Source organism: Anopheles bellator, chromosome 1, assembly GCF_943735745.2.
Source record: "Anopheles bellator chromosome 1, idAnoBellAS_SP24_06.2, whole genome shotgun sequence".
NCBI classification, from domain to species: Eukaryota; Metazoa; Arthropoda; class Insecta; order Diptera; family Culicidae; genus Anopheles; species Anopheles bellator.
The window spans coordinates 15,227,928-15,255,887 of record NC_071285.1 but is presented as its reverse complement, the minus strand read 5'-3'; the positions used below and the strand labels follow the sequence as shown (position 1 = coordinate 15,255,887).

Genomic DNA, 27,960 nt, shown 5'->3' with positions numbered 1-27,960 from the left:
GTTTGGGACCGAAACCGCGGCATCGGCATCGGGAGTTGATCTTTCACTTACGCGGATCCACTGTCCGCGGTTTAACGTTTAATGGAGGGACCCGAAAGTTAACGATTTTTAATGGAAATTAAGAAAAGGCTCGGCAGTAGGCAGTAGGATTGAAATTTGCCGGAACATAAGTGACTTTGCCGAATCGATTCCAAAGTCTCCTGTAAGCTCATTACTTCTCTCAAACAGCAGGAACCTTGAAGACCTTGACAGATCCTCGATCCAGTTCTGACCGTCAGCAGTTAGTCACAAATTGTTTAACGCAAATTAAAAGGTTCTCTTTTACGACCTGATCACTTTCCGAATCGGGGCAAGAGCTTATCTCACGAGCTTGACAACTTTGACCCCTCCGGGAATGACATGATTTTATTACGCCGCACGATGCACGGAGCATAACATTGTTGCGAGTGCATTGGACCGCGAGCATACTACAGAATTGCATCACCCGGGTCCAGGGTCCAGGTCTCCGCCGGCTTGAACCGAGGCCGGTGCACTCTTTATCACTTTATTAGACCCGAGTTGTGTTGAAGCTCGTAAAAATGCTCGATCACAAAATGAAACACAAATCATCGTGAATGCGCCTTGCGCTGCCTAACTGCGGCTGGCAATTGTGTCCTGTTCTGTCCTGACCGGGCGATACTTAGTTTCAAGTCGATTCCAAGCCGTTCGTCATAATCCGGTGACCGTTCGGCTTGCCGTCATTTGTCTTCTCAACGGGCAAAATAAACATGAAATTATGCTGAGCTATGCAACGCGATGGGTGGCGCGCCTTCTGTTCGAATCCATTACCGCGCGCGCGCGCGATGTGCGATGACATGTCTATCGATTTTCAATCAAACTAATTAGTTTGTACCTCGCTCTGGCCTGGCCTGCCTGGCTGGCTGACTGACCGTAACCGGTTCCGGTCGAACCCGATGAATGGCCTCGCCGGAGCATCGGAGGGGGGTTCAGCTACCACCGTTAGATAATTACCATTTAACGGATCGGAATCCGGATCGGGCGAACGGAACCGGTTCGGGACACTTTCCACCGTCGCCGTCGCCTCCACACTCACTGGTATCTCACGGGTGTCTAATGAGTCCAACACAGTGGCCTCCCATTAGAAGCGGGGTCCGGCTCCGGGTGGGCATAAATTTATCTCGATATAGCAATTTGCGCCCCCGAAGGCTTCTCGTGTTTCGCTCGGTGTCTCTCTGCCCGATCGCTTGACGTATTATCTCGCCCCGCAGCTGCTACCACCGCGGGGAATGCTCATTTCGCGCCCCACGAAAAGCCCACCAAATTCGGGTGGGTGGCTATGCTTATCAGGGCGCGACTCGCGAGGCGGAATTCGGTTTCCAGCGCTTAAAATTCTCTTCTCACACGAGCTCGGGAACCGGTGGGGGAACAGGACCTCCCTGAGACCGGGCACGCGGATAAGGCTAGATACCGGGCCGAGCCGTGCCGTGCCGTGCCGTGAGAGCCTAGAGCCGTCGCCAAGGCGCGGTGGCTTAATGAATTCGAATAAATTAAACAAACCGTCCGGGAACCGGGAACGGGTGCCGGTCGCCTTATCTCAATTGATATCTATGTTTTTAGCCCTCTAATTTACCTGTTGTTTCGACTTCTTGGCTTCTCCGACGAGAAGAAACTGACACCCCACAACGGACACACACAACAGGATCGGTTGCGTTCCGATTTCTACTTCGGGACCGGGACCGTGGAAACGGTTCACGGTTTAGAGGGAAGTGGTCCACTTCGGAAGCCCGAGCCCGAGAGGCCAAGTTTGGCCCCCGGAGCGGGTTCCCGGTGGAGCCAATAAATCAGTGGCCCCGGGCCCTGAAACCGAAACCCCTTGTGGCCGGGGCCCCCGAGGCAAGAGTGTTGGACAGGAATTTACGTCCGTGGAGGCTTGTGGCTTGTCTTTTGCTTCTGGCGTGGCCACTAAGCCCCCAATGAGGATGAGGATGAAAAATGAGCGAACAATTTTATTATCAGCCACGCAGATTTTGCGGATAACAAATTTGGGTTGCGCGCTTCGGATTCGCGTGCATCCTGGCTGGGTCCTGTCGCGGATTCCGGCGACGTTGGTGGTTGCTGTTGGCCGCTTCAGGTGCCACCGGTGATTTCGGTGATAAACTGGTGACAAATATTCTGCCAACCGAGCTAGATGTCGGTCCATCCTTCGTCATTCTCGGAAAATGTTAGAATTATGAAGGTCTGTGGTGCAAAAATATGATTTATGAGAAGAAATCAGATACTTGTCAAGTGCAACGTGAACAAAACTCTCTCCCTCTAGCGTGGCCAGTTCCAGGAAAGGGTGAACATAATCTGAAGGGAAAAAGAGCCCACTCCGGGGTCCCTTGTCCCTTGGATTATTCAGCCCAGCAAATTGGATGGATCTCAGCAGTTCTCGTCACTCGACTCGCTCGGCTTCAGCTTCAATTTGAATGTTTTCGAACAATCGAATCTTTAATTCAATTTGAAGCCACCGAGCACAGTGCAACGCCGGGCCGGCCGGGCCTTGAGTAAAATTGCATCTGCAGCAATTGAAATGATTCGTCCAATTCCTGCTGCGATCCGTGGGATGCTGCTTCGGAGCAGAGAGAGAGAGAACTTTTGCAACGACTTCTTGCAACGGTTTCTTTCCCCATTTCTGTCCCCGCTGACGACTCCCGCAAGTTTGGCGCGAACAATGGAAGAAGATGGAGATTAATTTATTCCATTAGAATGAAATCATTAGACTCCCGCGGGGTACTAAAACTCCACCGGTATGGCTCACGATTTGTCATCGCGGGTTCGCGGCAACGATTGTCCCTCTTGGGGCCGGCCGGGCCCGGCGAGTGGCCAAAACTGATTGACTCACCATTTTACGATCGTATAAATATTATAATAAGCTTAGGAGCTTAAATATGCACACAACGGCACACAAAAGGCCCACGGAACGGGGCCCTGTTCACGGTCATAACAATCATCACCATCATTATTAGGGAGTTTTATCGATACTCATCCGACGGATCGGATGCAGGCAACCCACCGGTGGCGGCGGCCAAAAGTGGTGGCCAAAGATTTTATTTTCACCCCAAAAAATCGAGCCGGGGTGGCGGCCGATGATCGTCGATAAACGTTGCGCGTTGTTTGTCGAGCAGAGACAACGGAACCGACCCGAGCGCAGGAAAAGAGTTTGTATTTTATATCCCAAATTAATTTACGATCGACAACTGGTTGTGCGATCTCACGGGCCGTGGCCAGTGTCGGGTCGGGAGTGCTTCAGAATCCTGCCCGCCTGCCTGCCTGCCTGCCTGCCTGCCAGACTGGGCCTGAGGAATTATTTTTTTCCGCCGTCGACACTTCTCGAAAGAAACCAAAAAAGAGTGAGGCGTAGCGCAATGGGTTGATGGGCCATAAAAGTCGGTTGGGTTTCGGGTCGCCTCGGTCGACGGGTGTGTAGGTTTCGTTTCGTCGGCCCCCCGCTCGCCAAATCCTGAACCCCATCGGGGTTCCGCGGGCGTCGCGCGGGAAGTCCGTCTCGGCAGTCGATTGATTTTTCCTACTTTTACGATCGCACAACCCCCGCGGATCCGCGCTCCGATCGGCGAATGAATAAAACAATATTTTTACGGCTCGAAAAACGGTCGCCGTAAAGAAGAACTTCTTTCCACGCGGGCGCATAAAAGCGTACCGGTTGCCTAGCAGATCGGCGGGAAGTTAAATTTCAATCGCCGTAGCTCGCCCAGGGCGCCAAACCGACCGCGGGGCGATCGGCGATAAAATTATGAAATTAATGTACGCGCCTTTACGACGATCAGTCGGACCAATGCGCGGCGCATATTGAAGATTATCGACCGACCGCCGGGGAAACTCGTTTTTCTAGTCATCTAGTCAGCGACCCTAAACCGATGACTAATGGAATTATTATTACAATCCCGTTTGTCGCGTTCGGCAATCGGCAACATAAAACGCGTTGTTGAAGGCGCCCAGGCGCGTGTGATGGGAGCCGCGCCGAAATGATGTACTGGCAAGAGGCGTTAATAAGTAATATTTATGTGCCGCCGTTTGTTTGTTGGGGGCCAGGCTTTGATCTTGGGCTCCCATCCGCCGGCAGGCAGGTCGGGGGCAGGGCAGGGCGCTCGACAGGGCGTGACATCCGATCCGTGGCGTCGATCGTCTTGATAAAATATGGCCGATTGGAAGCCGATTCCCGCCGCCACCGTCATAATGGAACACGGATTGTTGTTATTGGTTGCACCTTCCACGCGTGCTGACGCAATTAGTGAGCGCTCGGTGAATATCACGTTACCTCATGCACGGCACGTTTTACCACCACCACCACCACCGGCTACCGGATCGGATTCGATCGGACAGCGCGACAAGCGACTCCGGCTCCGGCCGACAAAACATAAGTCATTCGGCTGCAAACACCGGCCGTTCGAATGCAATGCAACGGTGTTGGTCCATTAAAAACCGAGCATAATCATAAGATGCGGTGCCGCGGTCGGCAAAATGCCTCGGCTCGGCCCGATCTCGGCCCGGATATTTGTCTATTTAAAAGTGCAATCAAATCCAACTCGTTTCAAATCGACACCGGGCGACAAATCGGTCTATCGGTCAGAGGGCTCTGGGGGCCTGCATTTTATGGCCTGCAATCCCCCCCGAGCCTGCAAAACATACACAGAAACACACACAGAGAATCGATCACTTCACGGCGATCCCGGCGATTCACCGGCTCCACGATCTCCGCGAGTCTCATTTGCATCGCGCGATCATAACATTTTTATGCTCGCCATCCCCATCCCGGGTTTAGTGGGGGGGGACCGGGCGGCACCGGCAGGTTTCCGTTTTATTTTTTTATGCTTCCAGTTTTTTATGGGCATGAAGCAAACGATCGGATAAAATATACATTAAATCCATCCACTGGGTTTTGCGGGGCGAATCGCGCTGAACGCAGTAAAAAGTTTGTTTTTCATGTTCGAAGGCAAGGGAAACAATCGAACTGGCGGCGGTGACAAACCGCACCGGGTGGTGGTGACAGGTTGTCGCGCGTTTGCCTGGGGCGCGATCTGTGCCACGGAAAGGATTCACAAATCTTTGGACTCACAAACGCACACGGAGTTGGGGCCGCGGCATCGGTGTTGATTGGACAATTTATTTATTGTCTCTCGAAAAAGACACAAAGAAAGAGCGAGAGAGAGCGAGAGAGCGAAGCGTAGTGGGTCTTCCGAATTCCCCATCCCGGTGGTCTCCGGGTTGAGAGAGCTGGCCAGGGGCCAACCCCCTCCCCCACCGGAGATAATTATTTTCTCCCTTTCTTCGCCTCAGCAGTGATCGACTTTTCGGTGCTCCCCGAAACAACCCGCTTCGTGGGGTCCAGGAAGTCTCCGTTAATGAGGCATAACCTGGCGGAGGCTGGGAGGTTGGTCCCGGCGACCCAACCCGGAGACCTGCCGCGATGCAGACCAAACGCGCGTGTGTGTGCGTGCGTTGCGGGGTGTGGTAATTAATAGTGGAATATTCAATTAGGAGTTGGCCCCAGCGAACGGCCCAGGAACGGCCCGTGGACGACGATGGCGTTGATAAACCGATAGCTTTATTAGGATGTGGAAGCAAACTCCGCATTAACTCTTCGGCGCGGGAGATTGCCGGGGATCCTCGACCGATCGGTGAATGGAGAGAGCGAACCAAAATTAAGGTTCATCGCTTATCACTGTTGCCCATTCAAGTCACCCGTGTAATTTCGGTCGAAGGCGAAGGCTTTTCTAATGCGCTAGTAACGAACCGAGTTTATGAGGTGATGCCCGACCGTTGGTGGCTCATTTATCGCCCTGGCGGTGCCCATCCCGAGGCTGTAAGTTACGCATCCGGAGTGCGCTCCGGATTGGGCAACACCTTGTCACCTCGGTTTCCGTCACAATCCGCCATAAAGTGCCACATCTTACTGTTCCGAAACAGGAAGCCACGGTCGATGTCGCTTAGGTCTGCCCGAAACATTAATTAGCTCCACAGCAACATCGGCCAACATTCGAAGGGCTTCCGTTTTTTGGACCGGTGCGTTAGTTATGAAGCTAACCATAAACTAATCCTTTTAATGTACGCCCAACGTACGCGGCCTTTTGGGTGGCATACTCGGTCAACTCGGGCTATCTCAATTCTTCGCGCAGACTTTCGCGGACAGTCCGGGTCAATCCAATCGGTCTGCGAGTCGCGCTGATAAAGGTTGAAACACTGGGCCGCAGGGAGCAAAACGAGGCACAACCAGAGGCACATAAAACGCCGTTTCATTAGTGCTTTTATCGCCTCACCGGCAGCTACTGGTTATTTCGCTATATCGGTCACCGGCGGTCCGTCGGGACCGGGCTGGGCTTTTGGGCCGCTTGGAGCTTAAAGAAGTAGCCCCAAAACAAAACTGACTGCGCGCAGGATCATCACCCCGTTGTGTTAATGTTTTTGGCTCGCCGGAATCGCCAGCGAGGAACCGGGTTGGGATCATCAAACGACGCCGATCCACCGGCGCGTCCGCCTTTGATGTGGCGGCAGTGGCCGATGGCGTGACATCATTTAATTTTGTTTTAGCTTCTCACCACAGCGGGGCCCCACCACGTGCCAAGTACCCCGGACAGGCCGGGCCTGATAAGTGTTTGGAAGATTGTGCGTCAAGCGAGTCGGCGCGAGAGTGAGTTAGAGCTTCCTGTTACATGGCTGAGGGTTGTGTTTATACACCTCCGATAACGTAACGTTGATGCTGAACTTCTTGAAGTTTCCTCCGATAAGAGTAAGTGTGTGGAACAATCGACTAATAATAGACTCAACTACGGGCGGACTACAAAATTGAGCCCCCAGAGCTAAGCCTTTACACCTCACGAACAAAGAGCGGTCAGCACTATTAGCACCGTTTCGCAACACTCCCCTGCGGATCCATGGACAACGGGCTAAACAAACGAAGACGGACCCACAGTGTCCGACGCCCCGGTCGCCCAATTATCCTTCGCTCATAACCCGCTGATTATGCTAATCGTATTCAAACACCGTCGCACGGTGAATCCGTCGCTCTAATGACCGGTGGCGATTGGTCCCGGGGCGGCCCCGGCTGCCACATGGCGCTCGAAACTCTAATAGGCCACATCTAATACCTCGCGGCCATCGCGACGACGACGGTGGACCCACCACAACACAACAGAAAAACCAACAAACAACCGAAACAGGTTCGCTGACCAGGCCGACAAGGACCGACACCCGTTTGTAATGGCGTAAAAATTAATCATGTGTCAGATGCCATTAGAGGGTGACGTGTTTTTACGTCCCGTTCCTCGCACGCCCGGAAAATGGCCACCCAAACGGCTTGGCGGCTTGGAAAAATCGTTCGATCAATAAGAAACGCATTCGCAACGCCGTAGCATGCGAAGGTGGCCGTTAATTAATTCCAACCCGGGTCCACCGGGGGCAGTGGTAAGGCACTCGGCCGATGGCTGGCCACCACGGAGCACCCCCAAGCTGCCTGCCTGCTAATTACAGTGCTGCAGCAGCGCTGTGGAAAACGGTCGAGAACGGGGCGAATGGGAAGCAGCAACAGAAGAGGTTCAACTTTCGTCGAAGCATATCATCGCTTATCAACTCCAGCAACAACTTCAGCGGCCGGGTCGGGACTCTTCTAATGCAGTGGTCCCTCGCGAAGAAGCCTCTCTGTTTTTCTTGCCCCACAGCGCGCTGCAAGGCGGAAAGTTTCTAATTAAAATTCAATTAGCCACCGTTCCCTTTCGGTTCCCACGGGGCGCAATGGCGATCGGTCCTCGCTCCGTGTGGGGCTGGGCGGCTGGGCGCACCAATTGCGAGCCACCGGGAGCTGTCAGCCCACACTCAAAATGGTGGCCACCGGCGAAGCTCGTCTCGTTCGTGTTGGCCGGTTAGCGGTTAATACCTGGCCCGAGTGTGGAGATCAAAAGCTTCCCAGTTTTTTCACCGGATTTTCCTCCCGGGGCTCAAAAGCCCAGGAGACGCGGAAACCCGCTCGAAGCCGGACGATGTGGGGCCTTCGGATTGTCTTGTCACACTTCGACAGGAACGTGTTAGTATTTCATCACGACACGTCATCCGCGCTCGGTGTGAACGGGTTTTTATACGTCTTTTATTTATTGGCTCATGTTTCGTGGCCGCGGCCGCGGCTCGCTCGCCACAAAATGGGCGCCCATTAATCAGCGAGCCACCCCGGGAGGGCGAGCGGTCGTCCTGAACCGGAAATGAACCATTTGCAGCGGCTTTGCACTCAGAAAGCGTCGGAGATAATAATGGTGCTTGGAGCGATTTTATCTGCCAGTTTGTTGCCGAACACCATCCCGGTCCCGGTGGCGGTGAGGTGAGACCTGCGACGGGCAGCAGAAGCCAGAGCCGAACCACCGAGATGAGAGAGAGAGAGGGGTTTGCCCTACTAATAACTGAATCTGTCAATACTGATAACGAATGGCGGTGTCGGTTGACGCAACAAAGTAGCCAACTGGCAACTGGAAACTAGTTCACGCCACCCGTTGGCCACCGGGTTTGGTGGCGGGTCTTAAGCTGGTCGCTAATTATGGGCTAAAGGTTTCGAACGACTCGTTTGGACGCTAACGGTTCAAACGGTGGCCGCATCGCTACTTTCCGTTTTTCTTCATAATGAGTACGAGTGGCATCGAATACTAAAAGGCGCACAGTGCGGTGAGAAAGTGCCGAAATCAAGGCGAGATCGCAATCAGAACTTTTGACAGATGGGAATTGACTTTTATTTTCAGAACATACGAATGTCGTGTGAAAAGTTTCCGAACTAACAGAGATACAAGACATTTTTTCCGTTTTTTCGTGATTTTTTTATGGGAGTAATAAAACCAAGTCCCTTACGACTAAATCTGGTCGGTAAGGTCGATGGTTTAGCAGTTCGAACCGTTATTAATTCAACTGCCCAACATGATACTATAGTAAATGATGGTGCAGAGTTCCCATACGCAGAATCCAACTAATCTTTGACATGCCTAGGCGTATTGCCTTTCAAACCAAATATAGGGTGTCCAAACAGGCGCCCTTTATTAATTTTATTATAAAAAAGAAACGTCTGAATATTTTTCGATGTTATTTGAAAGGTTGATTCTTAAATTTTTTTGGCTTTTCTTGCACGATGTGCTGGTTTTCCGAATCACAATACACAGCCATCGAGGTGGAAATGAGCTTCAATTAAATGTGCTTTTGACGAATGAATTTCCGACCTACCACTTTGATAATAAATTTGTTATATTTCGCAATTTTCTGCAACAATAGTTGTTTTTTTATATATAAAATTTAAGAATCATCCTTTCAAATAAATGTTTTAGCATCGAAAAATGTTCAGCCGTTTCTTTGTTATAACAAAATGAAAAACAGAGCCCTTGTTTGGACACCCTGTAGTTAGTGACAAAAATACGGCCGGGTCCATTCTTCTAAGATTAAAAAAAATATTTAGGAACACCTCGATACTTAATTTTGTCCATTTTCACAAAACACTGATATCAACACATTCAAAAGATTGTTACTGGCTCTAGACTGGCTGGAACTTATGTAAGTAACTGTCAGAAGTTTGACAACGAACTTCCCCCAGCTTTTATTTACTGGTGCTGCCATCGTTATGTTGAGTTTGGAAACTTTTTACACCACCTTCGTAAACACTGAGCCTTGTAACATTGCATTGAAACAACATTGTAAATTGGAATGGGACCTTCGATTGGAATATATAGTTTCGAATGGTCGTTTTGTCTAATCTTAGAAGAACGGACCGGGCCGTATTTATCGAATGGTCGTTGTTTAGTTATAACTCCTAAACGAACTGTTTGTGGGTTGTTGTCTAAATCAAGTCTCAAATTTTAATGTCGCAATGTGAGCTTTGAGTGTTTTTAATTTTAATTCTGTTTAATTTTTCGAGCCCTTTTGAGCATTCTGATTTAATTCTGGTCTCCTAAAAGTCTCTTTTGGTGATTAACTATCTCTTACACTTGATTCGTAGGCTTCTTGCTCATTTATGATTATTCAGTAACATGCTGATACATGTTATGACAAGACGCATATGACAAGATGAAGATGACGATGAAGTGACACAGAAATGCAACGAGTCTTTGTTTACCAGATCCCAACCTTCAAACGATATTAACGTTAACCATATGGCACTAGACGTCTCTGAGATGAGGCATCGATTTCTCGAACCTTTCTTGCCACGCAACGTATTTTTCCATACAAATTTATCGCCAGCAAGACTAAGAAGCAAACAGTTTGGCGTCTCGAAACAAAACTCCCAAGCACGGCTAATTCACGGATTGCCAATTTTTCCCCAATCCCGGCCACTTTAAATATTTGTCAAGCCATCAGGGAGCCAGGTCACCAAATAGACCGCGCGGTTTAAATCAAACAATTGGCCGACCGGCCAGCCGGGATTAACACATAACCGTTGCCCGCTCCACACAACCCGTACCGATACGCTCCCGATCGGCCACCACCGGGCGGTCCGTCATTTAATGTTTGGCTAAATGGGCTCAATTAATCGAGGAGCCGGTGGCGGTGACGGTGGCGGCGAGTAGCGAAGGCGCTTAAATTTGCGTCGGAATAATTGGCTCCCACGGTAGCCACAGTGATGAACACACACAGAGAGTGCAGGCCACTCCGTTTGTCGCGTCCTCCGTGTGTCCTGCGGGGCCGCCGTCAAGCCGCGCCGCGGCGTTTTATTGTCATTTATGCTATGTTTATATTTGCGTTTGACCATTCAGATTTAAGATTTTGTTTTGTGTTTTTTTCTCCTTTCGTGCCCCTCGTGCATCTTCCCGTCGGCTTCCACTGCCTGACTGCAGCAACCGATGCGACCGAGGTTTGTTTGGGTTTGGATTAGGCGGGGAAGCCGCCTTGGGACGCAAGTGTGGCTGCGGCGGTCAAAGTTTATCATCTTTATACGCGCCGTTTCGTGGCCTCTTGCGTTGACCGAAGAAGCACTCAATGGTGGCGATGATGATGGGACAAAAGCTCGCCCGCTCGTCCGCCGCATTAAGACGTTGTGAGTGAGGCATGTCCGGTAGCCGGAACTTGTCTTACTCACATCGGTCCATTTTTGGCCTCTGAACCGAACCGTGTGGCCATTAAACGGCTCCCGTCCGTCCGGGGGCCACAGTCGGTGGCGATGTTTTATGTTTCGACCCGAAACCCCTTTTTGTGTGGTGATCCAAAAATTGTTTGCCTTCGGCCCTGCGACCGCCGCTTGCGCATGCGGCCAACATCAAACGGCACCGGCGGCAGCGATTATTAATGCCGCCGGTGCGGTATCGGTTCGGTTGTTTTTTGGCCTTTGTTTTACGTCCTCTCGTGGACAATTGCATCGGTGGACCAATCCGGCCGAGTCGGGTTGACAGCCATCACCGGACGCGGATGGGGAACTTGCTGTTCCGAGCGCAGGCGGAACTGCAACGGCGGTAAGGTCCGGCTTGTCTCGGAGTGCATTCGAGCCACGGAGCAGATGTAATGGTCAACGTCTCGCGGAAGTGGCACCTTTTTGGCACCGAAAATAGCAGTACAGTCGCAGGTTCCTCAACGAGGATGACCTTTCTTTCCCACGGTATTTATTATTGAACTGCCAAACGGGTCGCCAACGGAGACGAAATATCGTTAACGTTAATGATTGAACTCAAAATATTCACGATTACGCTCTATTAACTGAACTGTCCTAGTCCAGTCTGGAGATCCAACCAGACACACAGAATCGTCTTTTTGTCGAATCTATTTGGTTTTGCAGTCGAAGTTGATGGTTATTCCGGACTAACCCATGCGTTTTTCTCTTTAGAATTCTCAAAATGAATTCACTTTCCATCAGCAATCATGATCTGATGAGAAATGACTTCCTTCTGTACCTGGTGAGCAGAACTTCCCATTTGTTTTTTCGGTTTTCCTGTTGTGGCACCCATTTTCCAATATCTTTGAACTTGCCCAGCGTTTTCAAACGTAGGGATATAGCGTGCTGGGACATTTAACTGACCCGCGATTTGTTGTTGCGTTTGAACTTTCGTCCAAACTTTTCTGGTCTTCGAACTTTTCTGGAGTCTTCTGACGCTCTTTGTTTGTTAGGTCAAAATGTTTACATTGACGTTTGTCATGTTTAAATTTTTAAAATCACTCAAAGCACTGCGATCTTCCAAAAGCATGATCACTGTAAGCTTCAGAAAGCATTTGATGCGATTCTTTAGCAGTTTTCTTGAGCAGGTAACAGCAAAGCAATGATCCCTGTAAAAAAAACTATTTTCTGGCACAAAAGTCGACATGGTCGACAACCACTTCAGAGATTTTTTCAGAGATTTCAGAGCACTAAATTTGTATTTTTTTTTTAAATTAAATCATTTGCCTGATGTCAAAACAAGGAGATGTTGCAAAAAAATCATAACGAGGAGGACCAAATTGACAGCTGAAACCATCTACTTAGATAACCCGGTTTCATACTTTTAGACCTGATACATCCCGGACAAAGTGCGCTTGATGTCATTATTAGCGAGCTTATAATTAAACAGGATAGCGGTTCATGAAAATAAGGACATAGCATTTGTAACTGCTCAGCTCTCGAAACGCCCCTCGCTCCCGAAAAATACTAAGTTTAGTCACTCTTATTTCACAGTCGGAGCACAGCTCTTATGTGCTTATGTGAGGTGACAACTCACCAACACACCCAACCTGAACGTGTCCTGCCTCGTTGGCAGGACTTGAGACCGCATGGAGGACGTGCATGTCGGCAAACTGCATGCCGCCACACCTATCGGCGGAAACAAAAGAGTTATGCACTCGAGAGGACGCACGCAGAAGGTGACATACAGTGCGCGGGGACAGCATAAAGCACCGGGCACCGGGTAGACACACACCAGCGCGTACCGCGTGCGTGGGGAACGGCAATGTGGGGTGCAATGAATGCAAAATGGCAGCTCGCTCCTGGTGCTGCTGCTGCTGCCGCCACTGGTGGTAATCATATCCTGGCAGCGGAACACCAGGTCCGCCATTGCCGTGCTCTAATGCCGTGCCATTTTATTCTGCCAGGCGAGTGTGTATGGGTCGGAGCGGCCTCTTGCTTGCGTCGGCTTGTAAGACATTATCAAACAAGGAGAATGGGCTCGCACGACAACAATAAGGTGCAGCGCGGTGCAACGATGCGATTTTCCTGGGCCCGGCACCGACACAGCCAACCGTCGAGGCGGCCGCGGCCGTCGTCGTCGGATCGAGTTTCCGAGACGGAAGACGGCCTCGCCAACGTCTGTTGTGCTCCTGGAGGCTCTCGGGGCCCACTTGCGGGTATGTAATAAAGTGTCCCGCAAACGAGGTGCCAAGATTTGGTGGCCAAGGCACACATCCTTGCACACACATCCCCATCCGCGCGTGCTGCTGCGCTGGTGTGCAGCGGCTGCACATACTGCACTCTTCGCTGCACATGCACCGTGGTCCGTCGCGGTCTGCGGTTCGCCACTCCGATGGACTCACTGTGTTTGTGTGTCGGGTGAATAATGTGGCACCCCGGGCCTATATTTATGAACTTTTCTTCGACTGCAGCCGAGCATAATTAAAGTTTGGTGCTGCCACGCAAACCGGGGTCTCGGGTCCAGATGCCGACGGCACGGCCGCAAGCTGTCCGTTTCGGGGAAAAGTCATCCAATTTCTAGTGAGCTTCCGCGAGCATCGCAGTATTAAATCACAGACAAAATGTGAGCAAACAATATTGTGAAAATGGTGATTTTAGGAAACAAACAAAAACGGACAAAAAACTAGAAATGCCGACGGCTGATCGCGCGACATGAAAAAAGGTCGAACATCGAACGGAACCGTTCAAATGTTATCCTCGCGTGTCTACCGCCAATCGGAGGATGGATTGTCTGTTCTGTTCGGGGCCAACCATTCCACGAGGTTCACAATGGCCCCAGCCAGAGAGAGACAGAGAGAGAGAGAGAGAGGCATAAACACAACAATAGAGCCCTTCGGATAGTGAGCCAGCCCTTCAGCCAGCGACCGACGGGAAAAAAATGTATGTGACATTAAATGGCCTGGGCTCGTTACCGTCGGGATTGGGAGCCCGGTCCGGTGGTGCGGGGTCGATCAGGTCGTAGAAGCAATAGTAGGCACACAGACACGAATAGACACGTCTTCCCAGACCACCGGGGGCCACCGGGAGAACGGCCATTAGTGCGTGCGTGCGCCTTTTTCTGGTTCCTGTCGCGCATTAACCCCGTGGGTCGGGGTGAAGAAGAAGTGCTCCCCCCCCATTCGGAAGGTGGCCACCCGGGGGTGGGGTGGGCGGCCAGCATGTGTGGCCATCGCATGCGTGCTCACGTCGTTTGTGTTCAATTTTATTAATGGATGTAATTTGATGTTATTAATCATCATCGTAAGCACTCATCATCAGCAGCGTGGCCTCGCCGCTTTCCCAGGCCCCAGACCCGGGAAATTCCGGCCCAAACTGGTGCACTGGTGTCCTCGTCCCCGCGTCGGGACTTGCCGCCACGTTTTCCCATCGGATTTGAGTGTCTTAGTTTGGTGCCGGTATCATAGCGTTTTAGTCGATATTTGGTCGAAATTTTAAACAATTCTGTCACAACGGACACGCTGGTCGTTGGGTAAACAATTAAATTTTCCCTAATGAGGCGCAAAGGGCACGAAATAATCTGCTGCTGTGATCAGTGCTCGTCGTTACCATCGTGATCGGTGATCGTTCCGGTGAACGGGCGCACTAAATGACAAACGTCATAATGACCAGCCATTTGGCACGCAAAACGGCTACAAAACTGCCCCATCAGTCATTTGCGGATCTGTGGACCCCCGGCGGGTTCCGGTGTTAAGTGCAGCGGCCGTCCACCGTCCATCTCATACATTGACGACTAGCAATTGTCACCGGACCGTCACTTGAACGTCCGATGATTGAATGGATGGATGCTTCGGCGGAGCAGGTTTTTTTTGCGGGGTGGTTTTCAGTTTGTCCACACGTTGTTAAACCAAATGACCCTCTTCGAGGTGGTCTAATGAACATTACAGGACCGGCTCATAAGCAAAAGGGTGCAAAAAACCTGCTGACGACACACGCCAGATCTTCCGGAATCGATACCATTTGATCGTTAGCATTGTAACATTAAGAGATTAAGTACAAGGTGGACCATTTAAAGCATCAGACAACGCTGATGATAGCGAACTGCGTGATGCCAATTGTTTGTGAAAATGACATGGACGATTACCGGGTCCAACAGGGCAGCGACATGTTGTGCCAGCTCAACCTACAATCAATGTATTGCGACCATTGTTCCCTGGACGACTGATATCGAGAGCTGGCGATTTTGAGTGGTCACCGAGACCACCAGACTTTTATTTGTGGAGTTACTTGAAATTCAAGGTAAAATTCAAGGAGCTAAGAACGACGAACGACATTCCTCAAGAAATTGCCACCATATTCACCATAGCCAAAAATATACATTTTTAGTTTTCAGTTTTTAAGAAACAAATGATTCCACTTTAAATGGTCCTTAAAAGGCACTGTGAGCATCCCTATATATGCCCCTTATTTGTTTAATGTTAAATGTGTTTTATTCATTAAGTTTACTGAACTGAAACAATTGACAATAATTATCGTCAGAATAATCTCATGCAGCTGAACTAATTTAATATATCTAAATCGTTAATTTGAAAAGATACGGAACATTACCATTGAATGGTAGATTTAAATTTAAATCAATTTCAGTTGAAATTACAACGGACAGACAGTGGGTAGTTCCCGGTTCCCTCCCATCGCCCATCGACTTGTTAAGTGTCCGCCAAAGGTGGGTGTTCCGTACGCATCGGGTGGTGTTTTATGTAGATTTTAAGGACGCCCCAGCCCGGACCGTGGCCGTGTCCCTTCGAGAACACTCCACGCCGTGGGTCCCCGCGCTCAGGCTCCAGCCTCCGAGCCCGGAACCGTTTGACCTCGACCGACGAGCATAGTGGGCAACTTGTTCTCTCGCCCGCCGCTCCCTTTGATGCACAATGTCACGCCGCCGACGACGACGACGGCGGCTTTTCCTTCGCCCCTTCGAATACTTTTTCCCTTCGATCGGCTTCGACACACACCCTCACGGAGACGCCTGGCGACGACACGGCGTCGCCCGGCGTGCAAAAGCGACGGAGCAAAAGAGAAGCATAAAAGTGCAGGGCTTGCAGAAAGGAAAAAAGATGCAAAGCGCCCGAGCCGCAGCTGAGCCTTCGCTTAATCGCCATTTCTTTCGCACACGGATTTTCGTGTCGGGGCCCCATTGTCGACACTCGGCCAAGGCGCCACCCGCGAGAGCCGGATCCTTGGAGCCGACCGACCCGAGCAAATCGGGCGACGAGGGGACAGCATCTCTTGTAGCAGCAAATTAAATAGACGTAATTTAATCATTCAATTTTTGTCTTTCCAACCCACCAGCCCCAGTTCTTTGGGGTTGTTTTCCCTCGTCTCACGACTTTCCACGACCCGCGGCTTTCCCCAACCCGCGCAATCCGCAATGTGTGGCGATTGATTTAGCATTAGCTTCGTTTGCTTCATTTGAATAAACAAATGGAAAACACAACCAAAAAGGAACCAAACGAGGCGCATGAAGGACGGGGGAAAAAAACGAGATCAAAGACAATTTCGACAATGACGACTCACCGCTTGCGGGTGGTGGAGTCCCGGGCGTCCCGGCTCCAAGTTTGGTTTGGGGTTTGATTGTAGAAAAAAAAAACTTCCCGTCACAAAGCAGGAGGCGGGCTGATGGAGTTATCTCTCGAGTAGCCAGAGTAAACTGAATAAATTTAAGTGGTTAATTGGCCCCTTAAAAGTGTGGATCATAAGCTCTCGCTCTTTCCAGTGGAACACTGCCTCAGCTTTGACTTCTGCGGCAGGTCGTTTCGTCATTCTTTAATTTATTATTATTTTGATGGTGTGAAGCCGCGAAAGGTACAACACAGTGAAGTATTGGGCATTCCTAGAGTATTTAGAAAACAAGATTAAAACTTTTTCGTGGAGAACAGTTTTCTCAACACTCCCAATTAATGCTGGGTTCTTCATTAACTCTCCACTATCCCCGCGCCCGATCACAAGTAGGATCAGCTACGGAGAGAGAACAGAAATAAATGAATGAATCCCCATCGCAGACAGAGAACGCGACGCTAGATCCAAAAAGTTTAATTAACTCCATTCACACTTGTGCTCATCCTACGCGCCCTCCAGTTTAATACATCCGGTCCCAGTGGGTCCATGTTTCCTTCCCGGCTTCGGGGGGCTTCGAGTGCTTCCCGGAACACGGTTGGTCCCGGGTGTTACGAGCCGACTGTTTCCTGTCTCTGGCAAGGTCACACACTTCAAACGCTTCTAATTAATCTCCCCCTCTGACCGACCATTCGTTCGCTTCCGAAGCGGCCAGCGGTGGTTCGTGCCCGATGGACTCCCAAACTCGACCGTAGTAGCCATCCATCCCGAAGAACGCCTCCTAGAGCTGAGTGATCCGAAATTCGCAAACCACCCTAGAGAATCCGGAAACTTTCTCAGGCAAAGCAAGGCCACCAACGGACGCGTCAAACAAACGCTTAACAAACAAAGAGCAGTTAGTGGACCGGGAACGGGGCTCAGTTACGGGAAAGGGGGCACAGCAACCCCCCACGGGCAACAGTTATAATCGTAAAAGCTACACCGATTTGATATAAAATAATTAAACGGAGGAACGAAGTAATCAAACGGCGAAACAGTAGCCGGAAGGGTTAAGGGAGCAGGGGTTGGCCATGGAATTGGGTGGCCCAAGGGGAACCCCACCACCACGCGGGCGCTCCACGTTGGTGTCCGAACGGACGGACGGACGGACGGATGAAGGCAAAGAGTCAGAAAGAGTCAGCCCATAAAAGTATGCACCGACTCCCGTGGCATCGCCGGGGCCCGGTGCGGGCCGGTGATCCGGGGAACAATTGAACAACTTATTGGCCAGCAGCAGCACCACCACCACCACGAGAAGGCTGCCCCCTCGAACGGGCGACGCCACTCGCCACAGGCCAAAGAGAAGAAAATGAAGGACAAACGGGGCCGAAAGAATTCGCGAGTTTCTCGGGAGGCGCCGGCGGTCAGTCGATGGTGGTGGTCGGCGGCGAAGGGAGCGGTCGGCGGTCGGTGGTGGCTTGTATTAACATATGTTTAGATACCAATTATTTTGGCTTTTATTTCGACCCTTCGATCGTCCGCGGATCGCGCAAAACAAACAAAAGACTTCGGTGCGCCGTAAACGACGAACCCCGGAGCGCCCGGTAGCCTTCGCCCCGTCGTGGCCCCGGCGTGGTTCTTGGCATTTCTCTTGCGACCACACGATCGCGACCCGCTGCCTCTCGCCCCGGCGGCCCTGCACATTCCCAAGCGCCATCTAATGGGCGTCGTCGTCGTCGTCCACTTTTCCGCCTTCATCCGCACACGGCGCGGCATGGCGCGCGCTGTGATTCCCCATTTATCATCTTTTTCCTGCGCCCCCCGGTCGGTGCTGCCCGGAGAGGGAACCGGGTGCGGGCGGTGGCCGGCGACCGGGCCATGTTTCTAAACGTTACACAAACGAGGTTCCGAAATTAATCGTGGCGCGATCGTTAAACCGATTCCAACCGGCCCCCGGGGGCCTCCCGTCCGGCGCAAGTCCGGCGGCGGGGGGCCACTTAGGCCCGCCCGGGCCCGGGCGTGATTGATCGATATGTGGCGCTGCGATGATGGAGGATGCTGTCCCTCTTCTCTCTTCCCGTGGGCTTCGTGTTTTCGGGCCACAGGAAGTGATGGTTGCGTAAGCTGTGCGCGAACAGCGAACGGTGGCGATCGTAAACGCGGATCTCCCGCGCGCGGGTCACAAACCGGGGAACAAAGTGGAAGACATTGTCACTCTCCTGCCCCCCCCACTGCGGGTGGGTCCTACCGCCCGAAGGAAGTAAATATTTGGCCGGCCGATGATGATGATCATGATGGACGATAAACCGCTTTATCGGGCACTGTAATCGCGCTAATTAATTAGCCCGGACCTTTGCGGTGGTGGTGGTGTGGTTTTATGCCTTCCCTGCCTAGGCATCGAGGTCGTTTTATGGGCGCCCACCGGAGCGTTGGGTGACGGAACATCTTTGCTTTTTACACTCACCTCACTAAGTAAGTCTTGCGTTTTGATGGTCGCACCGTTCCGGTGGCTGCGCCCGAAGGTGTCACCCGTTTTGATCACCTCCGCTAGACCAAAGGCGAGCTCCCCCCGTTCTCCAAAAAGCGGCCTCGGTGTGTCACAATTAAATCGCCTAGCGTCCTAGCGACCGATCGGAGCGCTCCGATACGATAAAGATCGGACCCCGAGCGGAAGTGACATTTTACCGACAGTGACGGGCCACGCCGAGGTCATGAAACTCACCTACTAACACCCTATCCGACGCCGAACCGGTTCGTTGGCTTCGGCCCGACAGCCATTGCCGTTCGGAGCGTCTTGAGCCCGGGAGACTAATTAGCGATAATGGGGTTCGCTGTCTACGGTTTCGTCGTTTTCACTGTCGTTCCCGAAAACAGACGCCCTAGACTCCTAGCGGGCCAAACAGAGGGGGTTTGTTTTTGGGGTTTGCATCGAACGCTACAGCACCGTCCGGGATCATTAATCATCGGTAAAGAGCTGGACTACGGCAATCGTACAGTTCGTGCACGATAAGACACGGATTACACGTGTTATCGGGAAGGATTACAAGTTCTTAATGACAAAAACCGGCGAATGTGCTGTGTGCCGTACTTCTGGTGAAGATTCATCGATGCGTTGCGTTGCGTTTGATGCAACAAATTAAACATTGAGAATATTCCCGATCGGCCCCGGCGATTCCGGCCCCGATCCGGACTGGAGTAACTTGATACACTGCTTTCGGGTCAACGCTGGCCGGCGAAGCAATTCGTAGCTCGCCATGGCAAAGAAGCGGTCCCTCGTGGAATGGACAGCAAAAAAAAAAGAAGCAGCTAGCTGCGCGGGGTGCAGACAAGTTTTGAACGATTTTATCGACCCGCGGCATCCGGTGCCGCCGCTTTCCGGTCCGGTTGCGGTCCCCCAGGAGCACGGCGGTCCAGAAACAGGGTGGTCGACGTTGCGTGCGATCGCAAAAATACGTATCGAACGCGAACGCGTTTCGGCGTCAACCGCTGGCGTCGCCGTCGGATCGGTGCTTTGATCTTCGGCGGTACAAGCGCCGCTCTTTAAGCTGCGACGAGGACCTGTTCTGGAACGCGAACGCGACAGCGTTCGGCCGAAATCGGCGCACTGGAGGGCTGCAAATGCGGAGGACGCAAATGCCCGCACCGCGTTCCTGGCGCCCGGTCCGCGTGTGGGCCAACAACATCTTCCTTTAAACGATGGCCCACGACGACGGCGAGCTCCCTCCGGGACGCCGCCGGGGCCCCCAGCTCGGTTTGCTGTGGCATAATAACATATTTCCTTTTAATCCCACCACCGAACCGGACGCTGGACGTTGGGCGTGGGGAAACAAATCTGGTGTCCGAGGGCTCGCCACGGGCGCCGGGAGTTCGACTTCGAACCGGGGGGGGGTCGGAGCGCTTCGAGGGCGGAAGAACTGGTTGGGTGAACTTTGACAAAGTTTTACTACTCAAAAGTCATCGGCAAATACGACGAGGAGCTTGAAAATATTTCCGAAAATATTCGAAGAAACTTTTACTGAATTTTTGGCGATGTTTTCAAAGGTAGCTGCAATAATTGGACGTGCCGAACGTTACATTTTTATGGTGCAGAGTCCTAAAACACAGAATTCCACTCATCTTTGATTTGCAGAGACGTAATTCCTTTCAAAACCTAATATTTAATGACTCCTCGATAGTCAATTTTGTCTATTTGAAACGATTGTTACACAGCAACTTGGCATCCAAACTGGTTGAAACTAATGATCGGTGGAACTGACGAAAAACCGGTGAAAAATTTGAACCGATCCCAAGGGCTTCCGCCGATCAATGATCGACAATTCACCGCCACTTCAAACCGATTCTGGTCTCGCGCGGAGCAAATTAATCTCATATCGGCTGCTAATAGACGGTGCGCCGGTTGACGGTTAAAAGAGGTGCAATTGCTGATTGCCGTTCGCAGTAACTCGGAAGGGACCGAATATTATTTAATTCTCCCTCCCGGTTTTTTATGGGCTCATTTGGCTCACTTTAATCGCCTTCCACCGAGCGTCTTATTTAATATCATTTTTAGTAGCCTCGGGTTTTAGTGCAGCGCAGGGTCCATTTTATTTGCTTAGATAAATCTTTCCGCTCGGGAAGATGCTCGGCTGCATCCGTCGGCTCCTCAGCTCCCTTTCTGTCCCTTCTTCCTTCCCTCTCTGTCTCGTCTTTATGCTCCCCCCCAGAGCTTGGGCTCACGATCGCGTGCTGTGCGCGATCCCTGCACAGGTAATGGCCACCGCCGCCGAATGTCGGCGGGGATGGGGATGCTGCGCTCCGTGGCGTGTTTTATGTTTCGCTCACGCGGCCGCCGCACGTTGCAATTGCACACCGTAGTGACGCCAGGGCGGCGGCATTTCCGTTTCATGTCCCGGATCGCCCGGCGCTTCGGCGCACCGAGCGAGCCTTATTGATCCTCGTTTTTATTGATCGCTCGAGTAATCATTACAATCACCCGGCGGCGGGCGCTCACGGGTGGGTCAGCAGGCGCCCACAAGGTGGGTGGGCTATCCCTCTGCCCACCTCACCGTACACCCCCCGCTCGGCGTGGGTTTATTATCATTAATTATCCGCCCAAACGGTGCCATAATGCTGCGCACATAAACATCAGAACCATCGGCGGCACATCAGTTTGACTCTCTCGCGGTGGGTAACTTATGGCAACTATTTACAGGACCACCAGGACCGGATCCCCGGATGCGCTTCACATTCTACACTAATATCTACACAGTTTCAAAACTCACACACAACTCGATCTCGTAAAAGATCTTTTGGGCTGAAGTTACCTCGATCTGCGCGGGATCAGAGGGATCGAATCGAATCGAAAGTGTTTCGATCGGTTTTGCGTTCGCGTTGAGCCCGGGACGAGCGGTTGAAGCATTTCGTTCAATATTCGTGTAGTAGAGAGAAATCAAAAAGTGTTACATACCCAAACGGTGGAGGCATCGCCAACCTTGAAGATAAGAAAGTAAACGGGTATTAATGACACTGATAAATAAAACGTTGTGTTACAGGGGTACAGGGTTGGTGGTTGGTTTTAAGACTAATTCGGGCCCTAGCCTACCGAGTGTGTTGTTGTGGGCTTCATGTTGCAAACTGAGGAACTAAAGCACCGCTAAACCCAATCCCTAGCCACGCTCACGGGCGCGCCGCCGGGCCGGGTGGATCATTAATAAAACGTCCGTTCCGTTCGAAAACGAAACCCCCCGAAACCGGCTGGCAACGGGAAAATTTAATTAAATCAATTTTCGGTTCCCCCACCCTGGGCTGGTCGGAGCGATGGGAACCACCAGGGACCAGGGCGATGATCCATTTAGCAAATTACCACCATCGTGTGGTAAGCCACAACCGAAGAAAGTCCGCTCCTTGGGAACATCGGGAACCGGGACCACCCGGTGGATATGAAAAATCGTGTCCATTTGCACACGAAAAAACATACACACATACACACTCGCGCGCCTAACGATGGGTGATTTGTTTGATCTGCGAAAGAAATCGGGGGCAAACCAAAAAAAAAACGAATGTAGAACCAACCGAAAATTAACAAATAAAATAAACAACGCGAAGGCTCAATCCGGGTCGGGCTGTGCGCTGAGAGGGAGCGATCCCTCGCGCTTGTCGGCAGATTCCATAAACAACTGTGCCAGAACCTCCTGATCCTGATCAGAGAACGGTACAAAATCTGCGCCGGTCCAACCGAACCGGCGGCATGTCGCTCATTTGGCTACCAACAACGTGCGTCTCGCTGACAACAATCGAGCATAAATCAATAAATGGCGCCATTATTATTGATACCTTTCGCTCCACTCGCTCGCTCGCTCGCTGGCGTCCTGCGTCGCCGTCGTTGCCGCCACTGGCCGGGCGAACTTTGATTTCTTACCATCTCATTATTATCTTCCATTCCGTGGGGCTCTCCTTCCGTTTTTTCCATCGAACCCGGCCGCGAAACATATCGTTTGCACGCCACAAATCCGACAGACGGAATTCAATTTATGCGTTCGCGACGCTACGCTACGCTCCGCGCTCCGTCCGAAGGATGCTTCAGACGAGCAGCGCCACGAGCGAGGCGCGGGGAGAAGGGAACGAAAGTGGTGCCCCGCGATGCCACATCAAATTTTTCATCCGCCGACCGGGTCTGGCTTGTCCGGGACCGGCGGACCGGGTAATTTATCTAGCCCACCACCGGCCGGCCACCGGCGAGAAAAAGCGGACCCAGCGCAAGGACACTCGGCCACGGCGGAGAGCAGAGTGATTGGTCCCAGTGGCCCAGAGCGGTTGACAGTTTGACAGGCCGAACTTTGTCGAAGAATTCGGCCGCAGGAATTGTGGCGCGAAAAAAGGGTTGCGCGGTCCTGTGTTCTTGTAAAACACGCCGCGACCGATTAGTTGCTTGCTCTAAGCAGCATGAGTGAGTTCTGCTCCTTTTTTTGCTCCCTTGCCTTCCTTAGCTTTCTGACGAGAGAATATTTGTCCAATTCCAATGTTCGACCGCGTTTTTCGTTGATTAATGGATCGCCGCGGATGATGATGATTTTCGGGCTTTTTCGGGGGCCCGCCGGTTCAGGTTAAACGTTTTAAGGTTTCCCATCAACAGAAGGAGCTTTAGTTAGTTTTGGTTGTCGCGCAAATCCAGGTTCACTTCTGAAGCCGGACCATTTCAGTTATCAGTGCGATAGCGAGAGATGTTATCATTAGGCAGATAATGTCGAAGCGCAGATAATGAAGGCGCAGAATAAATGGAATCCACCGTGGGGAATATGCAAATCGGAAGCATCTCAACACCGTCCGTCCCTTTAATCTTCCGTGCCCCGCCGGAGTGTCACTCGGTGCCACTCGGTGCGAACGAAGGAAGAGGAAGTCCTTCTGCTTCTGGAGTGGCCACGAGCCGAACAAGTTCAATTTCCAGAGGTGGTTTTCTTTCACTCGTCAAGGTTGCTCAAGGTTGTCGCAGTGGTGTGCTCTAATGAAGACGCTCCCCACCAGAGAGGCTGCCATGTTTCTTCGCGCACGGCACTAACGACATGATTTGTCAAACCTCTCGAGCCCATCGACGACCTCACCGATTGAAGCCGGAATTCGATTTTCAACGCGGAGGTCTCGCAGGTCGAACGGGTGTCGAAAGCCCTGGATTCGACCCGGTCGCCCGGAAAGCCGACCGGCCACCGTACCGAAGCGAAGGAGCGAGTCCGATTCGGGCCGGTCTCATTAGCTCAGCACCCGTCCGTCCGTGAATGGAAAGCGGGCTCGGTGCCGGCGTTTGGGGTGGTCCACTAGTTGCTCATTATCGACAATTAATATGCAGAAATCAAGAGGGAACGCTATAAAACCCAAAACGCGCACGGACTGTCTTCCTTGGTGTGCGATTCTCTCGTTCTCGCGGCTTGGCGCGTTCTCAGGATCGCCGCCGCCGCCGCCGCCGCCGATGAGGCCGATCGTGATCGTGCGAACAAAAATGTTAAAAATGTCGTCAACCGGAATCGGGAGGAAGCCGAACCGAGTACCGAACCGAGATGATTCCACGGATGATGATGATGGTGGTGCCGATCGGCCGCCTGATCCGATCTCGGCGGCCAGATTTGAATGGAGTAATTAAAATTGTGGAATCCCAAATTGTATCCCACGTCGCCGGGGGTTGTACCACCGTGTGTGCCATAAGCCGCCATCAGTTAAGCCCCGCGTCCGCCGGATGAAGTGCGCGACGAAACTGGTTCTTGACCCGGGGACCCTCTACAAGACGCCCTAAATTATGTTTCCTTCAAGGACTGCTCTCGGACTCTCGGGTGGACATCGCTTTGCGCCGATCGACTCGGGGGCCCGAGCTATCTCGCCGTGTCGATCGTGTATTGACTCATCGCAAAGCCCGATGCTGCGCCCGATCGATCGATCGATGGCGGATCTCCTCATCAATATTCACCGAAGGCGATCGTGGAGAGCCGTGAAGAACGGGGCCCACTCTTCTCGACTAGCAGTGCGCGATCGATGCAAATTGGGCGTCCGGCCCGGGGGATCATTATTTTACAGCGCCCGGGAACCCCAATTTGCATCGCACTCGTACGGCCGGGGACACGCTGTTCACACGGATGCTGCTGCAGGACATTATTACGCGATGGGAAACGACAGGTCACCCGTCAAGGGTCTGGCGTCTGCCGGTCGGTCCGTGGGGGCCCTCGTTTTTTTTTCTGGCGTACCGTGGCGGCCTGGATCTCTTCCTGGGGCACGAGCACAAGGCACCCCTGAATGGGGCGCCGCCGTCGACAGGTTCATAGCCAGGATCGATAGCAGAACCCCGCAGAAGGAGGCAAAAAACCAGCGCCAAAAGGGAACAAAATTCACGAAACGCCCGACGCATAAAACAAATACGTCGCCGCCGCCGCCGCCGCCGTCGTCGTGGTAGCGATTTAATCAGGTATCCCCTCTGCACCGTAGGACTCACGGTTGGTGAGCGCGAGAGAGAGAGAGCAGCAAAGAAAGTCCTTTGCGAAGGGATGAAAGAGCGTGAAAGAGAAACGGGGAGCACGAAGCGGCGCCCTCCGGTGGGGGTGATGCTTCCTGCGAGGGATCCAAGCGGCGTGCGCCCACCCGACGAGAGAGAGAGAGAGAGAGAGAGACTCAAACGCCAGCACGAGCTACGAACGCGGTTCGCGGAAGATGCGTGGAAAGCATAAAAGAAATATTTATAATCTTTTTTCTCCCCGCGACCCGAAAACGGACGCAGCGAGCCAACCTTCTCGTTGCCAGTGTGCCCAGCCTCTGCCTGCCTGCCTGGCCGCCCTTCAGGTGCAGCGATCATCGCCGGCGAACGACCAAAAAACTGTCCTCTATCGAAGAAATCAACATAAATAATGTGGCGCCCGTTGGACCCGAAAATGTTGTGCAGTGTTTGTTTGTTGTGTGTGTCTGTCTCTCTCTCTCTCTCTTTCGCTCCCTTCGGAGTCGTTTTTGTGGCTGGCCGCGTATTGAAGCCGCATCTTTCCGGCGGCGGCTGGCCCATTTTTTTGTGACTTTGGTTTTTGCTCGTAAAACGGTGCCCCGATTTTTTGGCGGCCGGGAGCAGCCCCCCTACCCACTGGACCGACGGCGCCGGTCACGGTGATGGGCAGTGGATGGACCGGCGGGAGCCTCTACCCACCCACCGCGAAGCAGCGAGAAGACGCTCGCTTCCCAGAAGACGTAGAACGGACCGCGGATCGATCGGTGACGATCCTGTCGACTCGATCGGATCGCCATCGATCGACACGGGTGCGGCTACCCTCTTACCCCGCCGGCGGAATGATACTTCTGTGGGCGCGGTTCTCTCGCTGCCGATTCGCTCATGCATGGGTTAGCTGCTACAGTGATCAATTGTTACTGATGAAAGCTGAACACTTACCTGTAATCATTGGAAAGAGAGAGAAAGAGAGAGAGAGAGAATACTATTAGTGAATTGCTCTTTCGGTGAACTCGCGGGAAAAGCGTTTCATGATCATTCGGTCCGGTTGAATATTTAACAGTCATAAGCCGCCGCGGCCGGAGTCGTGCCAAAAACAAAACATCCATGAAACATGGATTCACAAACCCCTTCACCACCGCCGATCGCACGGAACGGGCTGACTACAATCGACTTCTCGCCCGAAAACATAGATCTATTAGTAGCGCCCGGTTGATAGCGAGCTAATAGAAACATTAGCTCAGCGATCGTTTCGCGCGGCACGCCGTTCACTCGACCGACCGACCGAGCCCGATAATGTTCCCCGTCCGATGTCTAACAACGCTTTCAACAGCTTCACCGTGATTGTGGTGGCGGGCGGATAGCTCACGGCATAAATTATACACGGAATCGGCAACACACCGTGGCAGCAGGAGCAAAAAACACCGAAACCAACCAAACTGGAACCATGCGATCGCGAGCCGGCTTATCGCACCGGCCAACGGTTGTCGGGCGCGCGATGTTCCCACACCGGTATTGGATTATGAGAAATAAAATGTACATTTTGTAACCCCATTAATGCATCGGACGTGGTCGAACAAATCGTCCCGAGTCCGAGGCGGGCGTGGTTGACTTCGTTTTCGCGCTCCACTCATCGCTCGTCGGTCGGTTGGCGGGTCGATTAGGAATAATTCACAGTCAATTAGCCTTTCTTGAGTGACTGTTACGCTCCTCGAAGCTACGCGCCATTCACTTCATTTCCCATTTCGGGCTCACTCTTGGTTGGGGCTGTGGATCAGTTTACGATTGTGTGCTTCGCTTGAGGTCCATCAATCTGTGGGTACATTATTTTCAAACATTGTGAACCAGCAAACGGAACGCCAAAAGCCATCTTTCCAATTTAACAAAAATTACTAGGATTTTTTTTCGAAAATTGTTTTTTGATACGGGAACAAAACGATGTTCCTTGTGATTGTTCATAACCTCTGCTGTGTGTCTCACTCTGTGAACTATGAGCTAGTGAACTAACTCATCTTTGAGTTTGACCTAGGTGTATTGCCTTTAACAAAAAACAAGTTTTTAATTACACTTTGATACTCGCTTTTGTTCATTATCATAAAAAACACTGAAGTTATCTCACTCAAATGATTGTTACATAAATCTGCGTATCCAAACTGGGTGAAACTTTGGCCAGTAATTGTCAGAAGCTTGACAACGAAATTCACTAACTTTCATCTAATAGTGTTGTCATCTTCATGTTGAGTGTTGAAACATTTCATCCTACTTTGGGCGGTTAACAACTTAGACAAATGGTTAAGGGCCCATCTCATTGTCAGAGCTCCAATGC

At 51.8% G+C, this 27,960-nt stretch overlaps 1 protein-coding gene across 1 annotated transcript in view; it reads right to left on the bottom strand.

Annotated features, from left to right (window-relative positions):
- LOC131215101 (optomotor-blind protein) overlaps window positions 1–27,960 on the bottom strand; it is a 104,463-nt gene that overhangs the window by 24,779 nt on the left and 51,724 nt on the right. Inside the window, exon 4 of the mRNA XM_058209480.1 lies at window positions 22,137–22,160. Coding sequence (XP_058065463.1) covers window positions 22,137–22,160 — 24 coding nt within the window. The remainder of the gene's footprint in view (window positions 1–22,136; window positions 22,161–27,960) is intronic.